The following is a 26146-nucleotide window of genomic DNA, read 5'->3' as shown; positions in this document are numbered from 1 at the left end:
CATGGTTTTCGTGTAAGCGGTCATTTTTTATATCCCTTATTCGAGAACTTTTAATCGCCATAGTACAAGTCTACGATTCTTAAGATGGGAGGGTATTGTTTCGGATTAAATTAAATATAACAGTAAATCGGTTTCTCGTCACAGTCGAATGGCAGTGGCGTTGCGTCGTGTTGAATCGATTTCACACGTTTTGTCATATGAAGAGTGTTACAAGTACCGGCCTATTCAAGTTCACTCGTTCTTTGAGCCGTTTTCAATTTTTCTCGATTTACGTCGGTTTATGGCGCATTGCCCGCGTACCATGACGGTAAATAGGTTTTAAGTCTGGTTAAAATACGTGGTACACGTGTGGAAAATCTGCACAATGACTCCGACGAGGACCGGTTCCAGGTGTAAATTTGTATGGAAGGTATGTAATGTAGGTGTATGTATGCAAGTGTGTGGATTTGCTTCAGTCGAAACATAAATTTTTGTGTGTAATTTGTAGAATAATTTGTATGTCGTAATAAATTTTCCGTTTTTCCGTAACCTTAGGGGATGTATTCGAGTGTCCATCGCTAATATTTGGAAAGGTTTAAAAAGGTTTGAAGGATGGTGTATTTATTTTGCTTTTTCATGGCATTTAAAACAAACAAAAAATATATAAAACGTAAAAAAGTGGATCGTTAACTTAAAAAGATGAAGAATTGCCTGTCTAATTCTTTAAAATTTCAACATTTAATTTTGGGTATATTTTTAATGCAAAAAAAATAAAGATTCATTTAGAGATTAATTTATTTATTTAGAGATGGAATCTATTTATAGTAAAAATCAGGGCTGTCGAGTCGGAGCATTTCAAGCGAAGAATTTTTTTATTATTTTTATTATCACGGTATTTGTTAACTAAAGTTTCCAATTTTATAAAATAAATTGAAATTTAATCATTTCTTTATAAAAAATCATGTATTTAAATTATATTATAAATAAAATTGTACGTATTTTGATGCGTTTTTCGTTTATAATAACCGATTATTTCCTCCGTCTCATACTTTTATTTCATTTTCAAGATTTGTTTGTGTATGAAATTCATAAACACACACTATATTATTTATACCTATTTCTATTTTTAGTATTTTTCAATTCCTTTAATTGTTTATATTTTAAATATCAATCAAGTCGATTTTACTAAAATCGTTCAAGTTGGAGTCGGTAAATTTTGAACCGGTTGTATAGCCTTGGTAAAAATTCAAAAATTTTAAAATATGTCTCGTATTTAAAAAACATATTTATATTCGTCGGCAAAATTCAAATAATTTCGTTAAAAAATCTAAATTCATTTTTAATAAAAAAGTATTTAAAGCGAACGAACGGCAGCTAAAGACAGGTAAGCGCGTCGAAGACCAAGATTTTCTGCAACCAATGGTAAAACGTTAACGTTAAGAAACACTAAGTTTTCGTTTTGAAACGTTCTATCAAAGTCGTCTAGTTAGCACGTCCATCCGTTTCTTTCGATTTTACGTAATTATTAATTAAAAGTATACAAATTGCACTTCCGATTCTAGCATATTAAAGTTAGTATCGCAACACAACTTAACACTTTGTATGCGGGCGATATTTCAATTGCTCATCGCCTGACAGCGGGCGATTTTGATCGAAAAAATGTCGAAATGTCGAAATTTGTATGAATTTTTTTCATACCGACATTCACTCGAACGCAAAGGAAGTTTACAAATGTCTTACGATTCAATTTTTTCCATATTTCAAAATTTGATGGACGTGCCGGACGAGACGATGTGGGTTACCCATCGGCCAAAAGGTATACTTAACACGTCGACCGAGAAGGGATGTGCTCGAGACAGGTCGGGTCTGTTCGTTAACATTGACAATAAATAAAATGAAACGTCAAAAAGTCAAAAGACGGAAACTTTAGAAAGAAGACTCGCCTTCTGGCTATGATGATCACCTTCAACCCGTGATGTCATCGTCGAAAGTCGTGATCACAAAAGGCAATACGAATCTTCGATTCCCAGGATTCTTCAGTGATCAATCGGCTGGGTTATAAATCAGTAGTGATTCAAAGAATGTTTTAGGAACTAAGCCAAAGTCTGAATGTAAGTATTTAGAATTTAAATATTTTAATTTTCTCAGGACACAGTTTTAGATGCTTCCTTATTTTATATATTTATGGATATATATATGAATCCTTCATAATATTCATTTCACGGTGAATATTTTATTATACTACATGTATATATTTATTTATTATTAAATTACTAAAACTAACAGCTATAATTTATTTATTTATTTAACGTTTTGGACCATTGTGGCATTACAGGAAGAAACTAATGCGCCACAATGGCCTACATAATAAAATAAGAGTTAACAAAATTAGCTAGTAAGTGATTAGTAACCCTAAAATAATATAATATAATTCCAAACATAGCATTTTATAAAACTAACATATATAAATATAATTAAGTCATCTTCCACAGAGATATCCATTAACACCCATCAGGAAAGCACCATTGTTACTAGCACATCTATGTAATGCTCTCAGGAAGGGCATTGAATATTTGAACACCTCTGTGGAAAACACCTCCTGTAGTTTTTGCTTTCATAACTCTACCTATAATTAAATTATTCCTATTTCTAGTTTAATAATTGTGTATATCTCTATTCCTAACTATACGATTATTAAAATATTTGGGTAATAAATTCTTATCTAGCTTATATACAAATTTTAAAGTGCTTAATTTAAGACTATTCTTAATATCGAACCATTTCAATTCATCTAAAATACTTCTAATATTCTTAGGTTTCCTGAAATTCAAAATTGCACGCATTGCTCTATTCTATATACATACATATGTATATGAAGAAGAGACAATTTAAATTTCAACAACATACAACCGAACTGTCTAAATCTACATAATGGTTCCATGATCGTTGCGTAAACATAAATATCTACACCTGGTTCGGTGTGAGTTGAAAAATCTTGAAAATCACTTTCATGAATGTATTGAGTCAGAAGTAAAATATCCAATCGAGCAAAATAACTACGGCACGTAGCGCAGGAATTTAGGCGATTGATACGTTAACATTTTGCATACTCCGGCCGCGTCAAAGGGTTAACGACACGCCACTTTCGCACACGTCAAATCTTCTGGCATATGCAAGTAAGTACGTAAGCACGGTCCATCGGCCATACATCAACGCTGTGAGTCGAGAATTAGCATAAATCAAAAAGTCAATCAGAAAATCAATCATGTGTTGCGCGAAACCCTCGTCAGTTAACTGGTTTCGCTCGAAAACCACTCGCTATGCGCGTAATGGAGCGCGCGATATCGTTAAATTGCGCTTATAACGAGCAACAGAACGGACATAGGAAAAAATCCCACTCTCCTATGTAATGCACGGACACTGCCACCACCACCGACATTGGGTATGTATGTACATACTCTGGTTAAGAGGACCAGTTCATTACTGGATTTACCGTGGCAGTTCTGCAGTGGTTTCTATTAAAGGCTCTCTGTGGAAGTAATTAAAATGTTTTAACTATCAGTATAATCAATATTTGGACATAATTAATTTTATATACTGAATATTGCATAAATCACGGTAGTGTGAATCGGATTTATGTGGCTAAACGCGTTACGAATCGTTGCACCGTTGAGCTAGAGTTATACCTCACAAATCTAACCTGAATTTTCCTCGATTTGAATATACGGTAAACGGATTATTTCGCACATACGACAATCGTCGCCACGAAAATCCGGGATTTAGGGCGGTCAAGTTCTCGTTAGTATGATAGTTAGCGTGCGTAACTATCGATGGATGGAATTATCGAGTGCCAGATGTTCCGTGATTGAGATTTGAGTGATGTATGCAAGATCACTTTGTGCGAAATAATCACCGAACCAATATTGTTTAATTTCTAAATTTATGTTAACTTTTAGCTGATTTGTCTGCGGCGTATGTATGCGCTTTTACACATGTCTGGACAAAAATGTTTGATTGTCTGTTATATAAATCCACACTTCTTAACTTAGCAGTAAGACAGTAAATTTGATACACTATTCAATAGCTCTATAAACTGTAGATAGATTCTGGAACAGTTTGAGTCATTTAAAGGGCTCTTTTCAAAGTGTTATCCGAGCGAGCAACGCCAGCTATTTTTATCGAAAATATTAGTATATTTTTTGTATTTTATAATAATGCAATTTAATATTTTAGAAAATATATTAAACGTCTATATATCACCGAATCTTAATTTCGTTATAGTTTAAGCACATCAATTCTAGCACCTAGTATAACTAACGTGACCATACGTCCCGTTTTAAACGGGACCGTCCCATCTTAAGGTAGCCTACCCCAGTGGCGTAGCCAGGATTTTGTCAAGGGGGGAGTTTTGACAGGAAAAAAGGCAAGATAATTTATATTTAATTAATATAAAATCACAACATATAAAAATAAAGTAAATACGTAATAAAAATATGGTATGAAGAAAATTCAAATAAAATAAAAATAATGAATACTTTAAATTGAATTCGCGTATTTATCTAATATTTTTTCTGCACTAAAATTTATATCCCTATGAATATCTAATAAAGCAAGTCCATTTAGTCGATTTTCCGACATCGTATTTCTTAAATATGTTTTTAGTCATCGTAGTGTGGCTGTTGTCACCGGAAGTGTAGCTAGAATTTTTAGAAGTATGTATGTAAATATTGAAGGATTGCAAATTGCAATTGAAGCTAGTGCGTTTTTTGGTCGATTTTTACTAGTACCACCACATTTCCAACTCTCCAGTTAGAATGCAAGGCCCACAAAATATATCTTGGTTGTAAATTTCCCCCGAAGTCTTTATCTTATTTCTTATTAAGAAATGCCAATTACCAAAGTAAATTTTAAGAAATCCTACCGAGAATTTCATTATTATTTACATAAAATCAACACCTCATACTTAACATACTTAAGCAAATTTGTTCCTCCGAAAAATATAATACCACATAAATTATTTATTTTCACGTGATCATTCCTGTTCTTTTCATTGATAAATAAAAACTATGAAAAAATATGCGTTTTCTTGAACACATGTACATACATAATTAAAAATTGGTAGATGTCCCGTTTTTAAGAAAAAAATAAATGCTCACGTTAATGTTTAACCCAGCAAATCCAAAAACTTGTGGGTACTTATGTAAGTTTCCATATACGTCTTTCAAAACTCTCGATTCACCTCCAGTGAGTTATATGTATTATAAAAAATAAAGCACTTCATTTAAGTCGAGGGTGAAACGCATCGACTACACGAAAACAAACTTACGACTTAAACGAACACATAAAGCCCAAGAGAAAGCATGCTCTCACAATAGCATATTTGCTCAGTTGAACACCGAAGAGGCGAAATATAAAACAAACCGTAGTTTTGCATACGAATGGTTTATAATCCGCTTCGAGTTTATTTACATTGCCTGTACCGAGACTCGCAGTACATATGTATGTGTGTATGTACCATCGAGCAGAGCAGATTTCAGCAGAGCGAATCCGAATAAAGTGGGTAGAAATAACACGATGGGAAGGCAACTTTAGCACGTTCTCTCAGTATCGAGATGGGGGGGGGGGGGAGGTGGTTCTGAACCTATTAACGTTTCATTAGACACGGGTTATTTGTGACCCCCTTGTTCAGAACGAATTTAACTTCTGCAGCTTCTGATGGGTACCTCTGGGTCTTGGGGATATTGCTGCGGTGCTCGCAACTTCATCTCGCCGGTGGACGATGATGGATTTTGCAGTTTCGTTAACCTTTTGCGGTCGAACTCGCACCGGGATTTTACCCTTTGCTTGTATGAGGTGTGGTCAAAAATTACGGTAAACGACGAAACTAATGAGCTGAACTTATACCTCCTGCTCATTTGTGTCAGTGTAATTTGTTCATAAAGTTTGTTGTAAAGATTTTTGTGAAATGTTTTCGGTCTTTGAAGCTCGTCTTCCTCGTCAAGTAGCAATCAATATTGTCTCTCGACTCGAAGTAAAAAGTTATACGTAAACGAATCTGATCAGTTATGTAAATGTCCCTCTTCTTCTTGTTCCAAGATTATGTACATATATCATCATTGTTAGCTATAATGCACGCCACTGATACACATACATGTGCATCAGTGAGGTGTCGTGAAAATCTCTCTGTTTTGATCGCACAGCTTTAATTACTTGTGCGCGAACAGGATACAAGGGGACTCGGTATGACGTCACCTATTCGCCTTGTATCCTTCTCTCGCACACGTAAATAAATCTGTGCGAGAAAAACAGGGATATTTCTACGGCATTCCACTGATATGTACACTGATATTACATACGAGAAACTATTGAGTGAGATATTTCCAATATTCTTCTCAATTTTCGACTGCATTCAGTCAACTACACAGTTTCTAACTTTAAATCATTATTCTTATGTTCTAAACTTGCTTCCTTATTACGTATTTCTTAAAGTTCTTATTCATCTTTCGCCAAATCTAAGAAGATATCTAATCAGTAATCACACCATTGTGTTGATTTCTCATTCAAAAGCTGTTTTCTGAGTTTCATTGATTTCCATGATTCTTTAAAGGGCTGTGGAGTCGGAGTCGAAGTTGTGAAGTTGGAACATTTCAAGAGGAAAAATCAACCAACTTCGACTCCTTTTCATTATTATTTTTTAATTAATAGTATTATGGAATGAACTAGAGTCTCTAATTTCATTGAAGTATGTTGTTCCACCCCCCACTCCTCAGAAAAGGTGCACAAATGCAAAAATCAGTACGGAATCTTATAGTGTGCACTTTTCCGTGGAGTGGGAGTGAGCCTTCATAAGTGGAACGACCTCTATATGTACACAATAAGGTTTGAACATATAATAAAAATGACTTATATTATATGTTTATTTTCCCGACAACAAGCATTGTTTTATAGTCAAAATCTTTTAACATAATTAACTCAAAGCAATGATTCATACAGTGAATGGAACTAATTTGTATGCCGACGATATATCAAACAATTTTTAGCAATGCCAATACTCTTCATAGACACATTTGAACAGATATTTAATACATTGCACACACACCATAAAAGTCAAAATGGAGAAAATAGGAGAACCGATCGCGGAAAACAACGAGTTTCGCTCAAGCAGACTAATGATACATTGTAAATCTCGGCGAAATGTCTTCACCGGTTAATAATGCTCGGCCGTGAATAATTTCTAATGACGCGAGAGGTCAGGCCGAGCGTGAAATACGTTCGAGAAACTGTGGGCGCCATGGGGGAAGAGCATGCTAGATAAATCGCACTTTATCTTTGATGTTTATATCCACGTTGTGCAGAAATATACTCGTAGATTAGATGACTGACAATATATGTACAGGGTGTCTCCGCTAGCGAACCGTATCTGGCTTCGAGGATCAACAGGTCATCTTGGATAGAAAGTACTGTGTGGTAATCATAATCAAAATATTACATTAGTAATGGTTTTTTATATTGTGGTAAATTGTTGCAAAAATCTTCTGGTGAGATTTGTACGATGTTTCTGCCGGTATAAAGGTAATTGATTTTATTAAGTTCGTTTATTAATAGATGAAACTTCGTGAACTAAAATATCTTTTAGTACTATGAGTTGTCTTATGTTTGTTGGATCAGTCATTGGCTGGTTTCAAACATTAATAAACAGTAAGGGATTAACCCGTTGAGTGCTGACGTCTTTTCTGTTGAAAGCCCGCCACGCTGAAAATTTCGCCAACATTTCCAACTAGAATTATTTAGAAATCCAATAGAAAGCAGGTACAAAAATTGTAGCTAATCCAAACAAACCCTAGATAACTACTGCCGAGGATTTCGAGTTTTGTAAAGGTGTGTTTAGACTCTCTAATGTATCTTGCAACAATATAAAATAAACAAAAGAAGTCTATTAATGAATGTATTTTTCCAAAACTAGTTCCATCTTCTTCATTGATGTTAAAATGTAATGGTCACAATCTATATGCCAAGCCACAATTTAAAATACTCAGCAGTTAGAGATTTACCAGTCCAGTTTATAAACATTAACACGGATTACACGACCCATGTTCAATGCATTTTTTTTCAATGCTACCTGTAAAGGCTTAGCGGGAAGTATTCTTGTTTATTTTTTACATACTCAAAATACAACGCCTATCGGCGTATTTCAGGCTCATGGACTTGTTGGCAAAATGCCGATCGGAGTTGGTCAGCATTCAAAGGGTTAATAGGCCTACTGACCAACTAAAATACAACATATATGTATGTATGTATGTACTACAAGTCATATCAAAGAGTTGAACGCAGTCAATCATACATATTATCAAAGAGAAAATCATCGCAGACAGATCTCACTGAAAGACAGGCAATCGTTTAAACTGGAAGTATTGCTAAATTGACATTAATTACGTCAAATCTATCCATCAAGTCGATCGCCCGACAGCATCTGAGATTTCCATGGGTAATCTAAGCCGAGTCACGCAAAATAATGTTTAATTTTCCATAACAAAATATTGAAACTGACCAATATACGTATGTACATACATATGTGTATACGGATATGTACGGGGACGTAGCGGTCATCAGCTCGGCGTCGACCATGGTTGTTGAACTTGCACATCATGCAAATCGAGACGAAAGAGCTGATGATGTTCCACTTCATCGGATGAAATTATATCAGAGCGATCCGTTCTGGAAAACGACCGTCCGGTTTCAACACACTGATTATACGCGCACCCAATAATTTTTGCACGAGATTATTCGTGTCATTTGATGCTTTATCGCGTTTAGATACGGTTCGAATTTGCATATTTTAAAATGCCTAAACGTACACTTAACGATATTTATGTGCTTGCCTATGTAATTTGATCGATCCTGCAGGATGGAGACGGGATTAACATGACATGATAACGAGTTTGTTTTAAAAATATCTCATACACAGTCAGATCAGCAATATTTAAATATGTACAGTACATACATATGTACGTATACTATGCATTTTTTCCAATATTAATCTTTACAAATCATTTGAGAACAATGCATTCGAATAAATAAAACATGACATGTACATACATTATTATCATTGCATTCGATCAAAATTTACATTTATTACAATCGCATGCATAACAGTTTCGTTCGCTTTCATAATTATAGTTTTGGCTTTTAGATTGTTCTCAAACGTTCTATAATATAATATCAAAAAACAATTTTGCCTAATAGTAACACTTTCAAGAAACGTAGGTAGCTCAAACACAAAGAAATTTGTTGGCAAACCTGTTGGCAGATCTGTCTACACAAATTCATCTGTCCCACAGGTTACTTAGAGACTTAACATCATAGCTGTCAACCCTCCTATATATACATAGGTATGTACATACATGTTTCTCTACAAATATCTGCATTGTTTGTACCACATAGTACTAGAACTAATAATCCAAACAAGTTGGTACTTCGAGTCAAAATAATAAGGTATGTAAATAATAAATATTAGTAGATAATAAATATTAATTCATAATAAAATTTAATCGCATTATCCAATTAATATTTGAATAAAAAAAACATGAATATAGACGTTAAAAATACATATTACCTTTTTAATAATAAGTAGGATTAAATATTTATATCATTATTTCCGATAGAAAAAAAGCACAGACGGAAAATTGCCCGCAATTACGACAGATCGTTTAGAAATAAACATATTCATAAAACAAGTTTATTTATCACTTCGAATTAGATCAAAAGCGATATCTAAATTAATCAAATAATAATATGATAAAACTTTTAAATAACTTTTTGAAGTGTAACTAACCTATACAACAATATACAAAAAATTCGACAGTTGATAACGTCAACGCTTTACAGCACGATTGTCAAAAGCTGGCCTATTGTTGGTCTATCAAAGATCAAAATCAGTTATTGATTGCATTATGCTTGCTAATCGATGACTTTCAACATTACTTCGAGCGCAAAAAGCGAAGGAAATCATCAACGCTTCACGGAAAGCTTAGACGGGAAGCATTACACACAATTAAGCGTGAGATCATATAGAAATCAGACATGATAAGAAGGAAGAAGTGGAAGCTGCATGTATACATATAAAGCATAATTTGAAGGAATCTCTAAAGCGGTAAAACGTTTTGCGATTATCTCGAGGCGTAAGATACGCTTCGTTCGATTGAATAGATCGCATCTTGGTCGCAGGCGGTCTACGGGTGAGTTTCCACAGGTAAGTACGGTTTAAAAAGCCAATGCAAATTATAACATATTAGAAAGTCGTTATAGTATGTGTGCTGTGCGTTCAGGTCGACTCGTATCGGACATAAATCACCGGTGTATAGAGTCTTCAAACTTCATCTGTGTCGAGTTTCAGATAAAGTAGGTATGTATCTATGCGAGTTGCTTCTATAGCCGAAGAAAGTTCGATCGTGATGCTGTACGGTGAAACGAATCTATGATGTTGCTTGTAATAAATAAATAAATATGACATTGAATAGTGTATCAGTGCTTTTGTATGTATACTGAGTAAATATTAAAGTAGTGTTATATATTCTCTACGGTTCTATAAAGTGTTCTTATATCAAATTTAATGTAAAACTTATATATGTAATTAATGACATTGACAGCAAAGACAGACCTGTTCCTAGCGGTGACGGATTCAAGCCACCATGAGTGATGATTATATAAGTGACTAAATTTTATGTTAAGCACACGCTTACTGTTACGTGTGTGCTTATGTGATGAAATTATGAATGCATTCACAATCACAAGTGGTTTGAATCTGTCAGGTGTATTCGTCTAGGATTTGTCCGATATTGGAGATGAATTTGACTTATCGCCCTCTTTAAACTTTTATAAATAGTAAATAAAAACTAGATATGAAATCTCAATTCAATACGCCGAAAGGTTTCCTAGAAAAACGTAAAAAAGCTCGATCTTCTACAGTAAAAGTACCACTTCCGGATGAGGTAAAAATATTTTTAAAATATTAGGGTATAAAATTTATAATTCCTATTATGCATTACATATTTTGCATATTATATGTGATAATTTTTAAAATGGTTTTTCTTCTAATAATTATTTTTTGTTATCAATTTTGTAATTAATAAAACTGTAAATTTTCGTAACAAAATAAAATAATATACGTGTGCAGCTGATTTGTGCAGAAAATGAGCATACAAAAAAACTCAAAGCGAGATACATATGTATATGAAATCAATTCACTGAAAATAATGTCAAAAGGTCTCGACACCGAAAATACATACATAGACAAAAATCGTCATGCGTGATAACAATCGACGATAGCGGTCGTTAAAAGCCAAAGGTAACATGTACCTAGGTAGACACAACCTACCTAGAGGTATTAGAGCGTGATTAGCGCTGTATAACCTACTTGGACCACGGTCTTATCTCGCCTCCAATAGATGAATGCAGGCAGATAATGCCACGAGACGTGACGTTCACTATGTAATTTCAACACCTATATACCCTACACTCGTGGGTTATTATACACAAAAGCGTGTTGACCAATGTCTGTAAGCAGTACATTATCAATGGTCAATCTGGCTGCCAACACCTAGCCCAGACCTTAAAACTTTGAACCAGATGCGAAGTAGTAACCAGTAGTAATTGCATAAATTTTCAGTTCTTCTTTGAACTTCAACCATACAATGATTAGATTGGGTTAAGTTTTCTTATTATAACTCATAGAAGAAGTGTATAAATGTAACCATTGGACATTTGTCCGCAGACAGGTCCTTAAATCAGATAGATCCTATGAAAGATATATTGAGAGACAAATCATATTGCAAAAATCTAAAGTTATGTACCTTATATATGTATGTATGTTATAGTTGAAGAGTATCTTCCAGTTGTAATATATTTTGACTACTTGTAATATATTCCATCTAACCTGATACCAACTACCGTTATATTTAAAGTGTATTTTCAGTTGTAATATATTTTGACTACTTGGAATATATTCCGTCAAACCCACGTAAGTTGATTTATATAGCTAATTACATTCCAACTGGTCGAAATATATTACAACTGAAAATACAGTTCAACTATAAGTTGGTATCAGGTTAGACTATAAGTTGATACCAGGTTGGTACCGACTATTAAATTGAGTTGGAAAGTCACATTTTTGTTTTGAACACATCGTAATACGATACTCATTAGTTATTACCTTTATTCGTGTAATACCTAGAAAATATTAACGCATTATTGAATTCTAAAGCATTCGTAAAAACATCAGAGCTGTTAAAACTAAACTGTTATATTAACTGGCACATATTGCTGAAAATATATTTGCGCTTGTAGAGATATAATTTACCAGTTGAATTGTATACGAATAAGAATGACCAAAAGCTCCAGTTGGAATATACATATATTTATATTGCAATTGAAAGTGCACTTCAACTGTGACATACAATATACTACATAGTATATATGTATAAAATCAAGATCACTCGAAGTTGGGAGATAAGTTGCTGGTCTCTGAGAAACCGCTACGACAGAAAAATGGGAAGAGATCTGTTTCCAGACCTGTCAACACCAATAGCCAACTTAATAGGGATAGCAAATCCGTGGCGACGGAAGTGCATCACGTTCAAGTGCAAGAGCGAAATTAAATTCACTCAAAATTGCAAGCGAATTATCCCACCGTCAGTACGTGAGGTGGGATAGTTATGGGTGCTGAGACCCTGTTCTCCTATCTCTCAAGACCTAGGAAACTATTACTGAGCCATGCTCGTTGAATACAAATCGAATTATCCACTCGACGGCCTCAATTTGCAAATCGTTCGTACGCATGCATGCACACGAGACATTATCGAGATGTGTCCACTGATGATTCTGGAAACTAACGGGGCGTTCACACCAATATTCACCGATGTAGCATTATAATATTTCGAAACGGATACAATTACGCGATATTGTGTGATGATAACAGGTGACCTGAAACGGTGTCGTTCAGGTGGAAATGCCGCAGGAGCTAATTTAGAACGTACCTTCGTGTGAAATGTATCTGGCGTCCTTTTCGACATCTTCGCAGGATGTTTGGGATAGGATGATGCACAGGGTGACGAATATCGGGAATCTTCTTGGCTTCATCTCCGAATATTTCCTGAAAAAATAAAAAAATGCAATACACATAAGTAGACGTAGAAATCAATAATTGCACATTTGGTCAATGCAGTTTAGGAAAAGGTAGACTGACACAACACAATGTGCATAGAATCAACACGTGTCGCAATTGTGCGTTAATTACATTTTATTTATTTATTTATTATTATTCCACATGATGTCATTGCGGGTTTCTACTAATCGACATCTATGGTATTAAAATAAATTTAAAGATTATAAATGTGTGAAATCATATTCAAATAGTGATGACATAGTGGATAGGATGGTTTTTGCCAATTTGATGAAGGAACCGTTTCAATAATGAAACCAGATAAATTGGTAAACTCTGATTGGAAACGATCGACTTCGATCGTCACAAATATCCAAGTCTAACTAACAGCACTACAGATTTTAAACCCGGAATAAATTCTTTTTAATCGGGGTCGAACCACGGGATCGAACCCGGCAACCTCTCGGTGATAAAAATTAACACAACTACCGAAGATTAACACAACCTGCACGAAGAGACAGAAGGCGTACACAGAAGCACAACGTACAAATAAACTTTCCAACAATGTGCGCTAGTTGTAATATAAAAGTTGAGTTTTGACAGCTGTGATGTTTTTACTAATGCTTTAAAATTCAATAATGCGTTAATATTAGCTCGATATTAAGAATAAATGTAATGAGTACCGTATTATGATAGCTCTCAGAATGTGATAAAAAAAAATTGTGACTTTCCAACTTAATTCACTATTAGAATGACGTTTTTACGAAAACCTAACCTCTCCATATAACCTGGTACCAATTTATAATTGAACTGTATTTTCAGTTGTAATAGATTTCGAACAGTTGGAATGTAATTCGCCATATGAATATATTACAACTGAAAATATACAAATATAACGGTAGTTGAGACCAGGTTAGATGGAACGTATTCCAACTTGTCAAAATATATTACAACTGTAACATATTATATGTATGTACATATCTATACACACTTGGTGCAACAGAAACCATATATGTAGGTTATTCATCCAAGCACATATCCTAGAAATCGTTGAAAGTTGGAAGAATTCACTGGGCCGAAAGTTATATACATACATATATACTGACTATTACCAACCTTGAGGTCACGACTTCGTGATTGGCTTTTAATAGCTTTTAACTGTTAAATAATAACAATAAAAACAACGAACCGTAATTTCGGAATAAAATAACATTTATATCACCATACCAATTTTATCGATGCGTGAAGTGCTTCGTATTTAGTGCACTTCAGCAACGGGTAACTAGCACGCGAAGTGTCCATCACGAACCACGAAATAAAGCAAAAAAAAAAACACATACAAGAAGGGTAATAATTACCCCACGCCGCTAATTACAAGGTTGAAAATCGTTTTACATTTGTAATAAACATGAAGCGAAATTTTAAGACCAATTCGTCGAGTCGCACTGGTAGCAGCAGCAGCAGCAGCAAAATTGCAAATTAACTTACAAAGTGATTAATGCTCGATAAGTCGACCTGCATTTGGTGGATGTTACACATGTACATTTTTCATTTGGGATTTATTTGACATTTGTAAATGAAAGGAAATACTTCAACTCAAAAACAGGTCAAAATCGAAAGAGATTTGTATAAATATGAAAAACTGCTGAACGAAAACGACGTACATATAATATATTTCAAAAATTCATACATACATAATATATTATATACACCAAAGTTTATATTAGTATGTTATTTTATAATGAGTCTGATCAATATTGTAGCGATGAGAGATAAGCAGAACCAATTGTTAACATTGCATACATTATGGTATTCGATGATTGTCGAAGAGATCGAGAGTCTTCGAAAAGAACCTCAATTCAATTGATATATCAGCGGACTTAATCTACCATACCATTGCCAATTTGACAGCTATATAATCATACTTCATCATCAACAGCAGCGCTATGGATTTGAACCACTTGAACTTGTATCAATCCTTTCTTATATACAGTAAAACCTCAATATAACGAAATATTTTCCAGATTGACTTCTTTTCGAGTAAAAAATATACGAATGATTGGACAGTTGGAGCAGTTTTGACGCGTGCTGGCCGATTATACATATATCGCATTTTAATGGACACCCCTTTAGTCTTTTATATCATGTTTTACCATACAATCAAACCAAAAATTCTATATGGATCATCAAACGACCAGTACATTGAACCTAAAACTGTTATAAAAACAAAAAGCGACAACCAAAAAGGAAAAGGACTCAATACCTACCTCATACATAACTACCCAATTTGTATTTATTGATCGATAAATATTTGATGTTTGGTTTGAAACACTCAATCTCGAGACTGGCAGCATGTAATCGATAGTGGATAGCACTAGAGTCGACGATAACGACCCCGGTGTTTAATTTCCATTTATTTACTTTTTCACTTCTGATTGGGAAAATTACCGGTTTACAAAGATGCCGTTACCCACACCACCAAACGAAGAAATTAATTTTCAAACCACACATATTTACAGACCACTCTTGGCCACCGCGCACTTATCTCTCGACTACTATCTATCTATCTCCAGCTTCCGAGCACACGAAAATTTTATAATATGCAACCATCGTAGATACACACTCCAGAGAGATGTGTCTCGTGTGATTGATCGAAGATAGGCGTGGAGATAGATGATGATAATTATAACTGTCTGCGATGTCACGCGCGACAAACGTTTCCAGAAGCATCGATCACGAGAGGTGAACAGATGGGAACTGGAGTAGAATAAAATTTTAGACGGTTTTGTATTCAAGTTGAGAAAATATCGTGTGTGCTTTGTAATCCGGTATCCAGTGTGTGTGGTGGACGATATGCATATTTGGGATTAGTTTGGCCTTCATCCTTCAATCTCTGATGTTTTGGAAATGAGTTTTTCTATCGTAAATATTCAATGAAAGAGTTAAAATGATTGATTTTCGACAGGCTCGCTTGGCTGGCCTTTCGGCTATTAGTGTGATATCGATCTTTTGAAAATAATATGTGGAGACCTTCAGGTATCAATATAATAATCATGATAATGCAGTGTGTGAAAAAAATGACTTCAGTCGTTACACTGAGTGCGATAATTGAGTGAATATGTTATTGGTTTGCTAAGGTTGTGGTGTCGGAAATACGGTCATGTACATCTACATATGTTGTTTAGTCAGATGAAAGTATCAATACTTTTATGAAGTAATGATTGATGAGTAATAATAATAAATTACATATGTACTCAATCTGGTCAAAAATATTTGGGAATTTATATTGAATTCTATAGCAGTATATCTTTTTCTTATAATTAAAAAAAGTGTAATTAAACTGTACGATAACAAACTGAAATAGAATATTTTAATGGAAATGGCGTAATAAATTCACAACCATAATCATTTGAAATTATTGAATTAACTGTTTTTAAAGTATTTTTTATTGAACAGTATAAACTAGTGGTAAGCATATAATTTTTTATTTGATATTTTTACTTTATCTGTTATTATTAAATGCTATTTTTTATGTTTATGTATGGATGTATTTATGTTTATGTTCAAATGTATTTTTTTATGTATAATTGATGAGTATATTATTTTCGTTATGTATTAATTTATGTTTAATTGTTATTTTGTTTTTTTTTTTGTGTTATATTTTTTGACCATTGTGGCGCTTTAGGAATGCCACAATGGTCTGTTTAGAATAAAAATAAATAAATAAATAATGCTTTCAAATCAGAATCAGCATATAATCGTTTCCTATCAGAGTTTACCAATTTAACTGATTTTTATTGAAAAGGTTTCGACAAATTGGCATCTCTGTAATATCTCTCTCGCAAAATTTGAGTTATTCAGTATCTCGATTTTTCGCTGATTTGTATATATGCTGCAAATTTGTCCACATAATGTCTCTGTGGATGTTGATTGTATTTGTCTTGTACATATAATGCTTACAATGCTTCTGTACAGCGGTTGACCATATGCAATTAATAATTATGTATTTATAATTGATAATTTTTCATCTGTATAGTACACTGGTCGCATTGGAGCGATCTGTAAGACAAGTGTATACGATTGATTGAATAACAAAAAATCATTACGACATTTAATTGCATTTTATAACAATAAATCTCCTGAAGGACAAGAACGAAGCTGAAGAAAAAAAATGTATTATGTCTAAAACTTACTTTTATATGAATTTAAGTTATAAAGTCGAAAATAGAGTATTACAGCTCTTGATTATTTCTCCACAAAAGGGAAGCGAAGGAAACATAGAAGAGAATCCTACCCAATGTACAATTATGCACTATATCGATTTTAACCAAAATTCTGCATACTTGTACGGTTCAAAGGTTCAACTTTTGGCATCTCGGATTCCAAAGTTTAAAATAAAACGTGAAAAAATTCAAAAAGAACACAGTTTGACAAGCAGTACCTATACGTATGTGTGTATGTACATATGGACCATACACGCAACGAAAGATGACATTGCGTTAAAGCTGGAAGCGGTTTAAAAGCGACGAAAATATGAATCTTAACGCTTTAATTAGTATGTAAACAGGTCGCTAGTTAACACCGTAACGGCCGGGTGACAATTGGGTAACACGGTATCAGATTTTTTTCCACCATCACGACTATCTATGCATTGCGCAACCTATCAATAAATAAATCGATTCTCGCATATCCTGCGGTCACACCGGAGATAAACAAGCGATACATATTGTATATGTATAATGAAAAAATGAGAAGTAAACTAGTGACACGATTACGAAATTATCGCCATATGGCCGAAAGTTGCAAGAAGGCACCCACGAACCTCAACACACCCACCCACCACCCTGTCCTATGCCATATATGGCACACGGTGTTGAGATGCTGCAGCTGATGATGAACACGGATAATCGAATCGGGGACGAATAATCGAGATGATGGACGAGGGTTCGGTCACATTCGAGTTTGATTGTATCTGAACATGCGTGTATATGTTGACTTGGTGTGAGGTATGAATGTAATTGACGTTGTATTTGATGAAAAAATTAGTGCATATGCTAAAAAATGCATTATTATTCGGTTTTTTTTATAGAAAGGAATTAAAATGTTAGTAAAACGTTATTGCGATAACGAATGTTTTGTTGAATTTCATTAGACTAATCGAATTAAAATTTGTCCTTCGCAAGGCGATTAGAATAGCTATTATTAAATATTGAATGTTGACTTTGGTAGTTGTGAAATAAATGTTAATGTCAAATTATTTGTCTTAGTATAATAAAATTTAAGGACAAAATGATCGATCATTACTTTGAGTATTTGTAAAAAATGTTATTGTATCGATTATTTCAATGTGAAAGTTAATTATGTGGCAAACAATTTTTCTTTTTTATATTTATTGTGTTATCTGTACTTGATTTCAAGACCAGTCAACTCTCTTAAAACGTGTTGGATCAGTTAGATCACTTACATCAATATTTAAGAAATGTAAGAAAACAAAAAATAAATAACAATTTCATTATTTTTCTTTCCCCTTATTCCTTTTTGTGTTTTCTCGTGAAACAGATCAAACCGTTATATGAGGGTTGACTGTATGTGTTTTTGTTGGAATTGCATAACTATATGTCGATATTAAATTTTCCTTTATAAAAAAGTCTGTACTGAAAGCAGTTATTAATTACATTCCAGCCGTTTAATCAACAATCCACGCCTCAGTCGCAATTATCCAAATTGTACCTTAAAAAGGGTTACATACAAAAAAGTACGTCGATTTATAAAAAATTATACCAAATGACCTCAAAAAGTTCGAATATAAAATTACATATATTATTTATTGAACACAAAAGGCACATTTTCGACTGTTTTGAAGCACAAACCTCTTAAAATGAGGAGTGAATCGAAAAATGATTAAGAAAATATTGTAACGAAAGAAAAATAGTAGGGGGTCCGGTTGATTTAATTTATGGCCTGTTTTTACATACAGTTGTAAACGTCAAATTTCATTCTTTCCTTTGGAAAATTTGACAATTTAGTCTGAATGGTTAATTTAGAAACCACTGTCAAGTATCATTTACATAAATGATTAGTATCAGATTGCGATGAAATAATTATACAGAATATAAAATAGATAAAAAGCCAAATCGTAAAATAGCACATATACATAGTTACATAAATAAACACGTACATTGAATAATCAAACTGTACAAAATTACAACAAAAGGTGCGAAATAATGACACGCAACTTTACAACAAACTAATGATTACACCAGAGAGACTAAAAGGTCACACATCAATAGAACGGGACGCGTCATTAAATTTTCAATAAAACGATCAAACGGCGAAAACCCATCAACTGATCGCCGAGAAGAACAAAAGTACTTAAACTAAACTATTATTATATGTATGTATGTACGTTCGCTTATTAAAATTAGACAGATGCATCTGAATAAATTAGCCATTAAAATTTATCATTTAATATAAAGAAGAGAGGTGCTAGCACAAATACAGCTTCTCTCCAAGCTATATTACAATACATATAAAAATAAACTGGTCACTGTACAACTTTGGCTCGAGCTAGGAAGTCGCATTGGAAAATACCTCTAGGCAAAAGTCATAAACGATGATTATTGCACCGATAGATACGTAGTAGATAGATGGCTAGATAGATAGTCGGTCCCACGAGCATTAAGGTATGGATATTGTACAATAATAATGTATCGAAATAGGAAACGAAAGTCCAGCCCACGCCTCATTGCTTGCGAATACGATCTTATGGATATTTATGACACTTGTAATTAGATGTTGGGATCCAGGGGGGGCGTTACTTTCGCACGTATGTATGTGTGATTTAATTAAGGTATGTCGCTTAATGGTGATAATGTTCGATTTCAATTGAACGTTTGTGTGATGGAGTGTGTAGGCGTATGTAGTTTTGGCAAGTATTCGAGGTATGTAATGTTCGATATTTTTTTCGTGGTTCATTCAGATGACATTGCGATAAAAATACGTTGACAATGGATCGAGTGAGCTTTGATTGTTGGGTTTTTTTTCGTGTGAGTAAAAAAAGTTACGAACTACTAGCTAATGAATAGTTAGTGAATGCTTTTGATATGTATGCAGTATGTATGGAGAATTTCAATTTGTAATAATTCATCTATTAATATGATATAATCTTTGTGGGTTGTAAAATGAGTGGGAGTGAAAAAAATTGCATTTAAAGAATACAATATAAAAATAGTTTTCTCTAATTTATATTTACATAAGACATAAATTACGCAATTATAAAAATACTAAAATATTATGTCATTAAATTACACATTATGATCTAAAATTTACTATAAATCTATCAAGCTAATTTTTATATGTAGATATGTTGACTTGTGTACATATAATCATTGTCGAATTTTTCTATTATATATAAATTTTAGATGCAGGTATTCTTCTAGCTATATGATCCACCCATTGCCATTTTATTCTCTATTCTCTCCAATATTGAACAGATATTAGGCTAACGGAAATTTGGCCGAATTGTTTAAATTTATCAAAAATATTAAATTTTAATGAGTTTGAGATGATTTTTGAAGGGGACAATTTAAATGCGCATTTTATAAAATAAATGCGCAATTTTTGTAAGCATTTCATTAAATTTGTGATAGTTATAACATGTCATGTATGTATATATGTATGTCATTTAAAAATAAAAAGGAATAGAATAAAAAATGATTAGATTATATGTAATACAAAACACATTATGTTTTTTTTTTATAATAATTGTACATTTAAAAAATAAATAAGACTAAAACCCTTTAATAAATAAATAAAAGACTTGATCATTTAAAAAACTACAAATCCATTGTTTTAATTGGGTCAGAATTTTAATATTAAAACCGGGTATTTGATAAGGTAATTCAACAGAAAATATAAAACAACCTAAAATGAATGAAATGTCTATTAACATATCAAATATGAACATTTCGCATATGTATATTCACTTTCGCGACGTTGTCGCGTCTCTCGAACTTATAATGCCCAGTTAATGTTTTTTAACTGCGCACTTTTAAATTGTTAAATTTTTTTTATGAAATATTACTGTGTAAAATTTTTTATTCAATGGACTTATATATTTATTGAATACTCGATTACTTTTATTGTAATGCGCAAATGATTCGTTCTAAGGAGCAAAGCTATTTTTTCCTAATGCAACGTTAAATCGTACCCATTTTTGAATTATGCGTCTGTTTTCAACGATTTTTAAGTAATTTCGAAACAGAATCGGCCAAAAATCCATCGGCCTAATGTCCGTTCGGCCAAAAGTTCGCACACGGCCATTCTTTTCAACCCACGTATTATGTTTTCTATCTCTCCTCGTTAAGCCAAACATACAGCGCCCTATACTTGTTATTGCGTTGGACTATATTAGTAAACAATTAATTTTCATTGCAATTCAAATTAATATGTTAAATCCGTCAAAGTGAATTTATTAAATACAAACTGTAATCCAAGCAAACTTGACCACTTTGGCTATTCCTACATGCATATGTAGTAATAATATATTTAATACTGTCAATCAAACATGTTGCAAATAAATACATATGTACACTAATAAAACATTCAACATTCACAAATTAGACCATTCCATACACACAACCACTTATGAAGTTTGCGAATGCGAAAATTCAAAACAACCCAACATCGAGACAGCTCGAATTCAAATAGGAACTTTTACCCAACTGATTGACGACCACTCGCAATAAAACGAATGCCTTACTATAAATCACGAACGAATTGAGAATCTGCTGAAGATGTGTGTGGGAACGAACAAACCACCATTTCGACAACCGCAAAATTAGAATTTGCAGAACACACACACACACACACACACAGATAAGAATGACCAATTCGATCAAGTTCCGTGAATTGACCATCGATACCGCGACATTCCTAGAGCTAGTACGCCCACGTTCTCAGGCGCCACAACTTTTTACCATCTGGACCCCCTTGGGTGGCCTCAAAAAATTCTACTTGGGTATTGGAATATTTGCAAAAATTTAGCATAAACAGTACGCGCTCGCTTGACGGATGGCGTGTTTGGACAGTGGTAATGGACGCTGGCGCCAAGTTCTAATCGATCTTATATAAATAATGCAAAGTGCGCCTAACAATGTGCGAAACTGGTGCTAAAAAACTAATTTGAAATGTGTGCTCGAATGATGTATCGTTCGCATTTACTAGCAATGAAAAAATTTTATTATGCAAATTTGTAAAAATTGTTTGCATAATTTAAGCGCAAACTAATAATGGTATGTGGTCTAAATTTGCATTGATATGTAATGTACCGGTGATTGTAATCGATCGAAGTGTGCATGCGTCGTAAAGTAAGTCAAATTATAATGTATCCATAAAAATATATGTTTTTATTTTTTCCATTAAAAAATGCACTTATTATGTATTTACTCGCAGTTATTAAAATTTAACGATCCGTACTTGAATATTTAATCATTTGCACACGCGAAGCTGGGACATAATTTTGAGGTAAATATACGTATATTTTAAATACGATATTTTTTGTGACATTAATATTTTTTAGATTCATAAGGTCATTGTCTTTGTAATCGTAATTCACATTTTAATCAATTTTGGTTGAGGAAGTTCGACCCACTTCCACTTTTTTCTGGTTTGAGCTGCATTGATTTGTCTACCTCCGCATTTTTACCAATTATACTACGTTGGACCGAAGCCATACTCACTTTTGCGTTATTTATTTCGTGCCTTATGGAAAGGATATGAAGTTTTGAACGAAAGGAAAATTTCCCCGACTCATTTAAAATTTTGTACTAGTGAGACCGGAAGGACAAAAAGCTTGCATGAAACCTAATGAATAACCTACCTATGAAGCTAGTTGTTTCAAAAACTATTCGTTCACGAATAGAATTTTCGTCTTAGATACGCACACATACATATGTACATATAACCCAAGGGTTAGTTATTTTGTCTTAAAGGACATATAAGAACTATGAGATAGAAAGATAAGGATGAAAAGGATAAAGGTAAAAAAAACTAATGATAAACAGATTAAGGGCAGAAAACAGAAGACAAAGGAAAGAAAATTATTTGAACTGATAATAATTTTACCAAAAATAATAAATATAAATATACTAAAAAATATATTTAGAAAAAATTAATAAAGCTTTCGAACTTATACAAGATATTAAACCAGCGACTTCTCATTTGAGACAGAACTTGATAAGTTTTATGAACACGTGTGTACATAATGGACGAACATACAATAAAACCCCAACCTTTTTCATATCAATGAAAATTGATATGATTGAAAATTGATATACCCGAAAGATGTCATTTGAAAGGGCTCCAATTCAACCACAGAACCACTTCCAATTATTTACAACGCAAATCAGCACAAAAATGCAATTTTCCACATCATAAAAAATCCAATTCGTATCAACACAAACCACTTTTAGTTTCATCGCCGTCATAAAACTAGACGTAAAAAAAATGTAATACACAAGTAATGCACCTTTGCATGCGTGGTTAAAATAAAGTCCAACACTTTATTTCAAACTATAAAAGAGCACACTTCAAATTTTAAGTGCGACATAAAAATAAATCCATTGTCCCAACACAAGTATAGTACATTCGTATTCGTACCCACATAAAAAAATCAAGAATAAGACCAGATGGTACGTCTCGTTCGAAGTTCTTCATACCGTTGCTGTCGAGCACGTGTGCGAAATGGCCAATTTTGAGAATTGCACACAACCCTGTTATTCACATCTCGCATAATAATTGCCGTGCAAGTCCATTTAGGGATGAGACAGGCGAGATTCGAAGCGATCTGGTGTACGTATGTATAATAGTATGTACCTACCCACAAGTTTTGGGGTACGAGACCTGTTGTACACCGCAGGACGCTAATTGGTAATGCGGCCCACACTGGTCGAATGCTTATTGTGCATTGTGAAAAAAACCCTCGCAGAGATCAGAAGGTTGGTTGTCTTTGTTGTGGTCTTTCAATACGACCTACGAAAACAAAAAAGTGGTTGTAAATCACTATCGCTTTTCGCATACGTCAGGAAAAAGTTCGCGAGCGAAAGCTTTGATTGACATTGTATGGGAACTTTTATATTGGATTTTTATCTATAGATTCTAGGAATGTAATAGGATTGTTTTTATTTACATACGACGAAGTGCTTTATTGCAAAATTAGTGTTGTAATCAGGGCTGTGGAGTCGGAGCATTTCAAACGGAATCGGAGTCGTAATAAAAAACAACCGACTCTGACTCCATTTTATAATTTTCTTTATTACGGTATGCGTCAACCAGAGTCTCTAAGTAAATCCATAAAAAATTAAAATTTAATAATTTCTTATAAAAATCATGAACTTAAATCTAATATATAATTTCGAAAGCGACTTTTTAACTATTGTTGATTCGTAGAAAAACAAATGAATATTAAAAAAATAGAACTATTCAAATAAATTTAATAAAATGTTAACTATTAGATTGGCCATGTTTACGCGGTTTATATTACAAATACCGAGCGAAGCCGGGTTAAAACACTAGTTACATTATAAATAAAATCGTTGAACTGCACGTATTTTGATGTTTTGTGGCCGAAACCGATTATTCCTCCGTCATATACTTTTTTCTTATTTTCATTTTTACTCTCATTTTTTTAATTAAATAGATTTATTTTTGTATGAAATTCATAAAAATACACCATGATTGTACTTACATTTTATTTATACCTATTTCATAATCAATAATCCAATAAATTGGATTACATGTCAATTTTTAGTGATTTGTTTCATTCCTTTAATTTTTATATTTTGAATATCGCTATTATTTTCATTACTAATTAACAATAAATGTATACATTGGCAAGAAAAATCGATTTAAACAAATATCGTTCAAGTTGAAATCGCAGTCGGAGTGGAATCATAACAAAAAGTACGATTTGGTAAATTGTGAACCGACTCCACACTCAAATATCTGCAGTGTTCTAAGGGTTAATATATTTATATAATCTAGTCTTTTCATATTTTTAAAACTTTTCTCTAGTTTACCGGATTCAGACTACGACTTAAAAGTAAAACGTCTTTACTTTTGATTTCATTTTGATGAAGCGTTGTATGGCTGAAACTGAAGAAAGTGCAGAATAGAGCAATGCGTGCAATTTTGAATGTGAGGAAACGTAAGAATGTAAGAAGTATATTGGATGAATTGAAATGGTTGGATATTAGAAATAGTCTTAAATTAAACACTAATTTATATATAAGCTAGATAAGAATCTATTACCCAAATATTGTAATAATCATATAGTTAGGAATAGAGATATACATAATTATAAAAATAGAAATAGGAATAAATTTATTATAGGTAGAGTTAAGAAAGCTAAAACTGCAGGAGTTGTTTTCTACAGAGGTGTTCAAATATATGTATAATGCCCTTCCTGAGAACATTAGAGGTGCTAGTAACATTGGTGAGGGGTGTTAAATGGATACCTCTGTGGAAGATGACGTAATTATATATGAAAGTTTGATAAAATGCTATGTTTATTAATTTTGTTAACTATGTTATATTATAGTTGTTAGTTTAAGTTTGAAATTGTTACTTATAAATAATTCATTAGCAATTTTCTATTTAATAAATAAAAATTAAAACATATGTACATAAAACATGATATATTTTTAATGAATTCTCAGTTTTGATTGCTGCAATTATGTATGTTCGTAGAAGAAAATAAAAATTGAGTACATTAGGTACATATGTACATACCTACATGTACATACCTACGTATATTCCGGAATATTATCATCGCGGGAATGTCAAAAATCAAACAAGCAATCGAAGGTCACCGTGTTGAGCTTCTGTCATTTTTGTCACCGACCAGTATACATGTCACCATTACGAAACACAAATGCGTACTATGAATTTCGTCCATTGACAGGCTGGACTTGCACAATTTGAAATTCTCATTCGATCGACTTGTAATACAAT

The 26146-nt window shown here is 33.2% G+C and overlaps 1 protein-coding gene and 1 long non-coding RNA gene across 2 annotated transcripts in view; one reads left to right on the top strand and one right to left on the bottom strand.

The window, feature by feature from the left end:
• The window catches only part of LOC143916668 (uncharacterized), a 265871-nt gene that overhangs the window by 125182 nt on the left and 114543 nt on the right, over window positions 1-26146 (top strand). The window lies entirely within an intron of this gene.
• Window positions 1-26146, bottom strand: part of LOC143916654 (semaphorin 5c-like) — a 188783-nt gene that overhangs the window by 70812 nt on the left and 91825 nt on the right. The window contains exon 4 of the mRNA XM_077437850.1: window positions 13011-13126. Within this exon, the coding sequence (XP_077293976.1) occupies window positions 13011-13113 (103 nt within the window). The 5' untranslated portion in view covers window positions 13114-13126. The remainder of the gene's footprint in view (window positions 1-13010; window positions 13127-26146) is intronic.

The sequence above is a fragment of the Arctopsyche grandis genome, chromosome 9 (genome assembly GCF_051622035.1).
Source record: "Arctopsyche grandis isolate Sample6627 chromosome 9, ASM5162203v2, whole genome shotgun sequence".
Lineage (NCBI taxonomy): Eukaryota > Metazoa > Arthropoda > Insecta > Trichoptera > Hydropsychidae > Arctopsyche > Arctopsyche grandis.
Note: the sequence above shows the minus strand (reverse complement) of the source record. Positions and strands in the feature narration are given on the sequence as shown.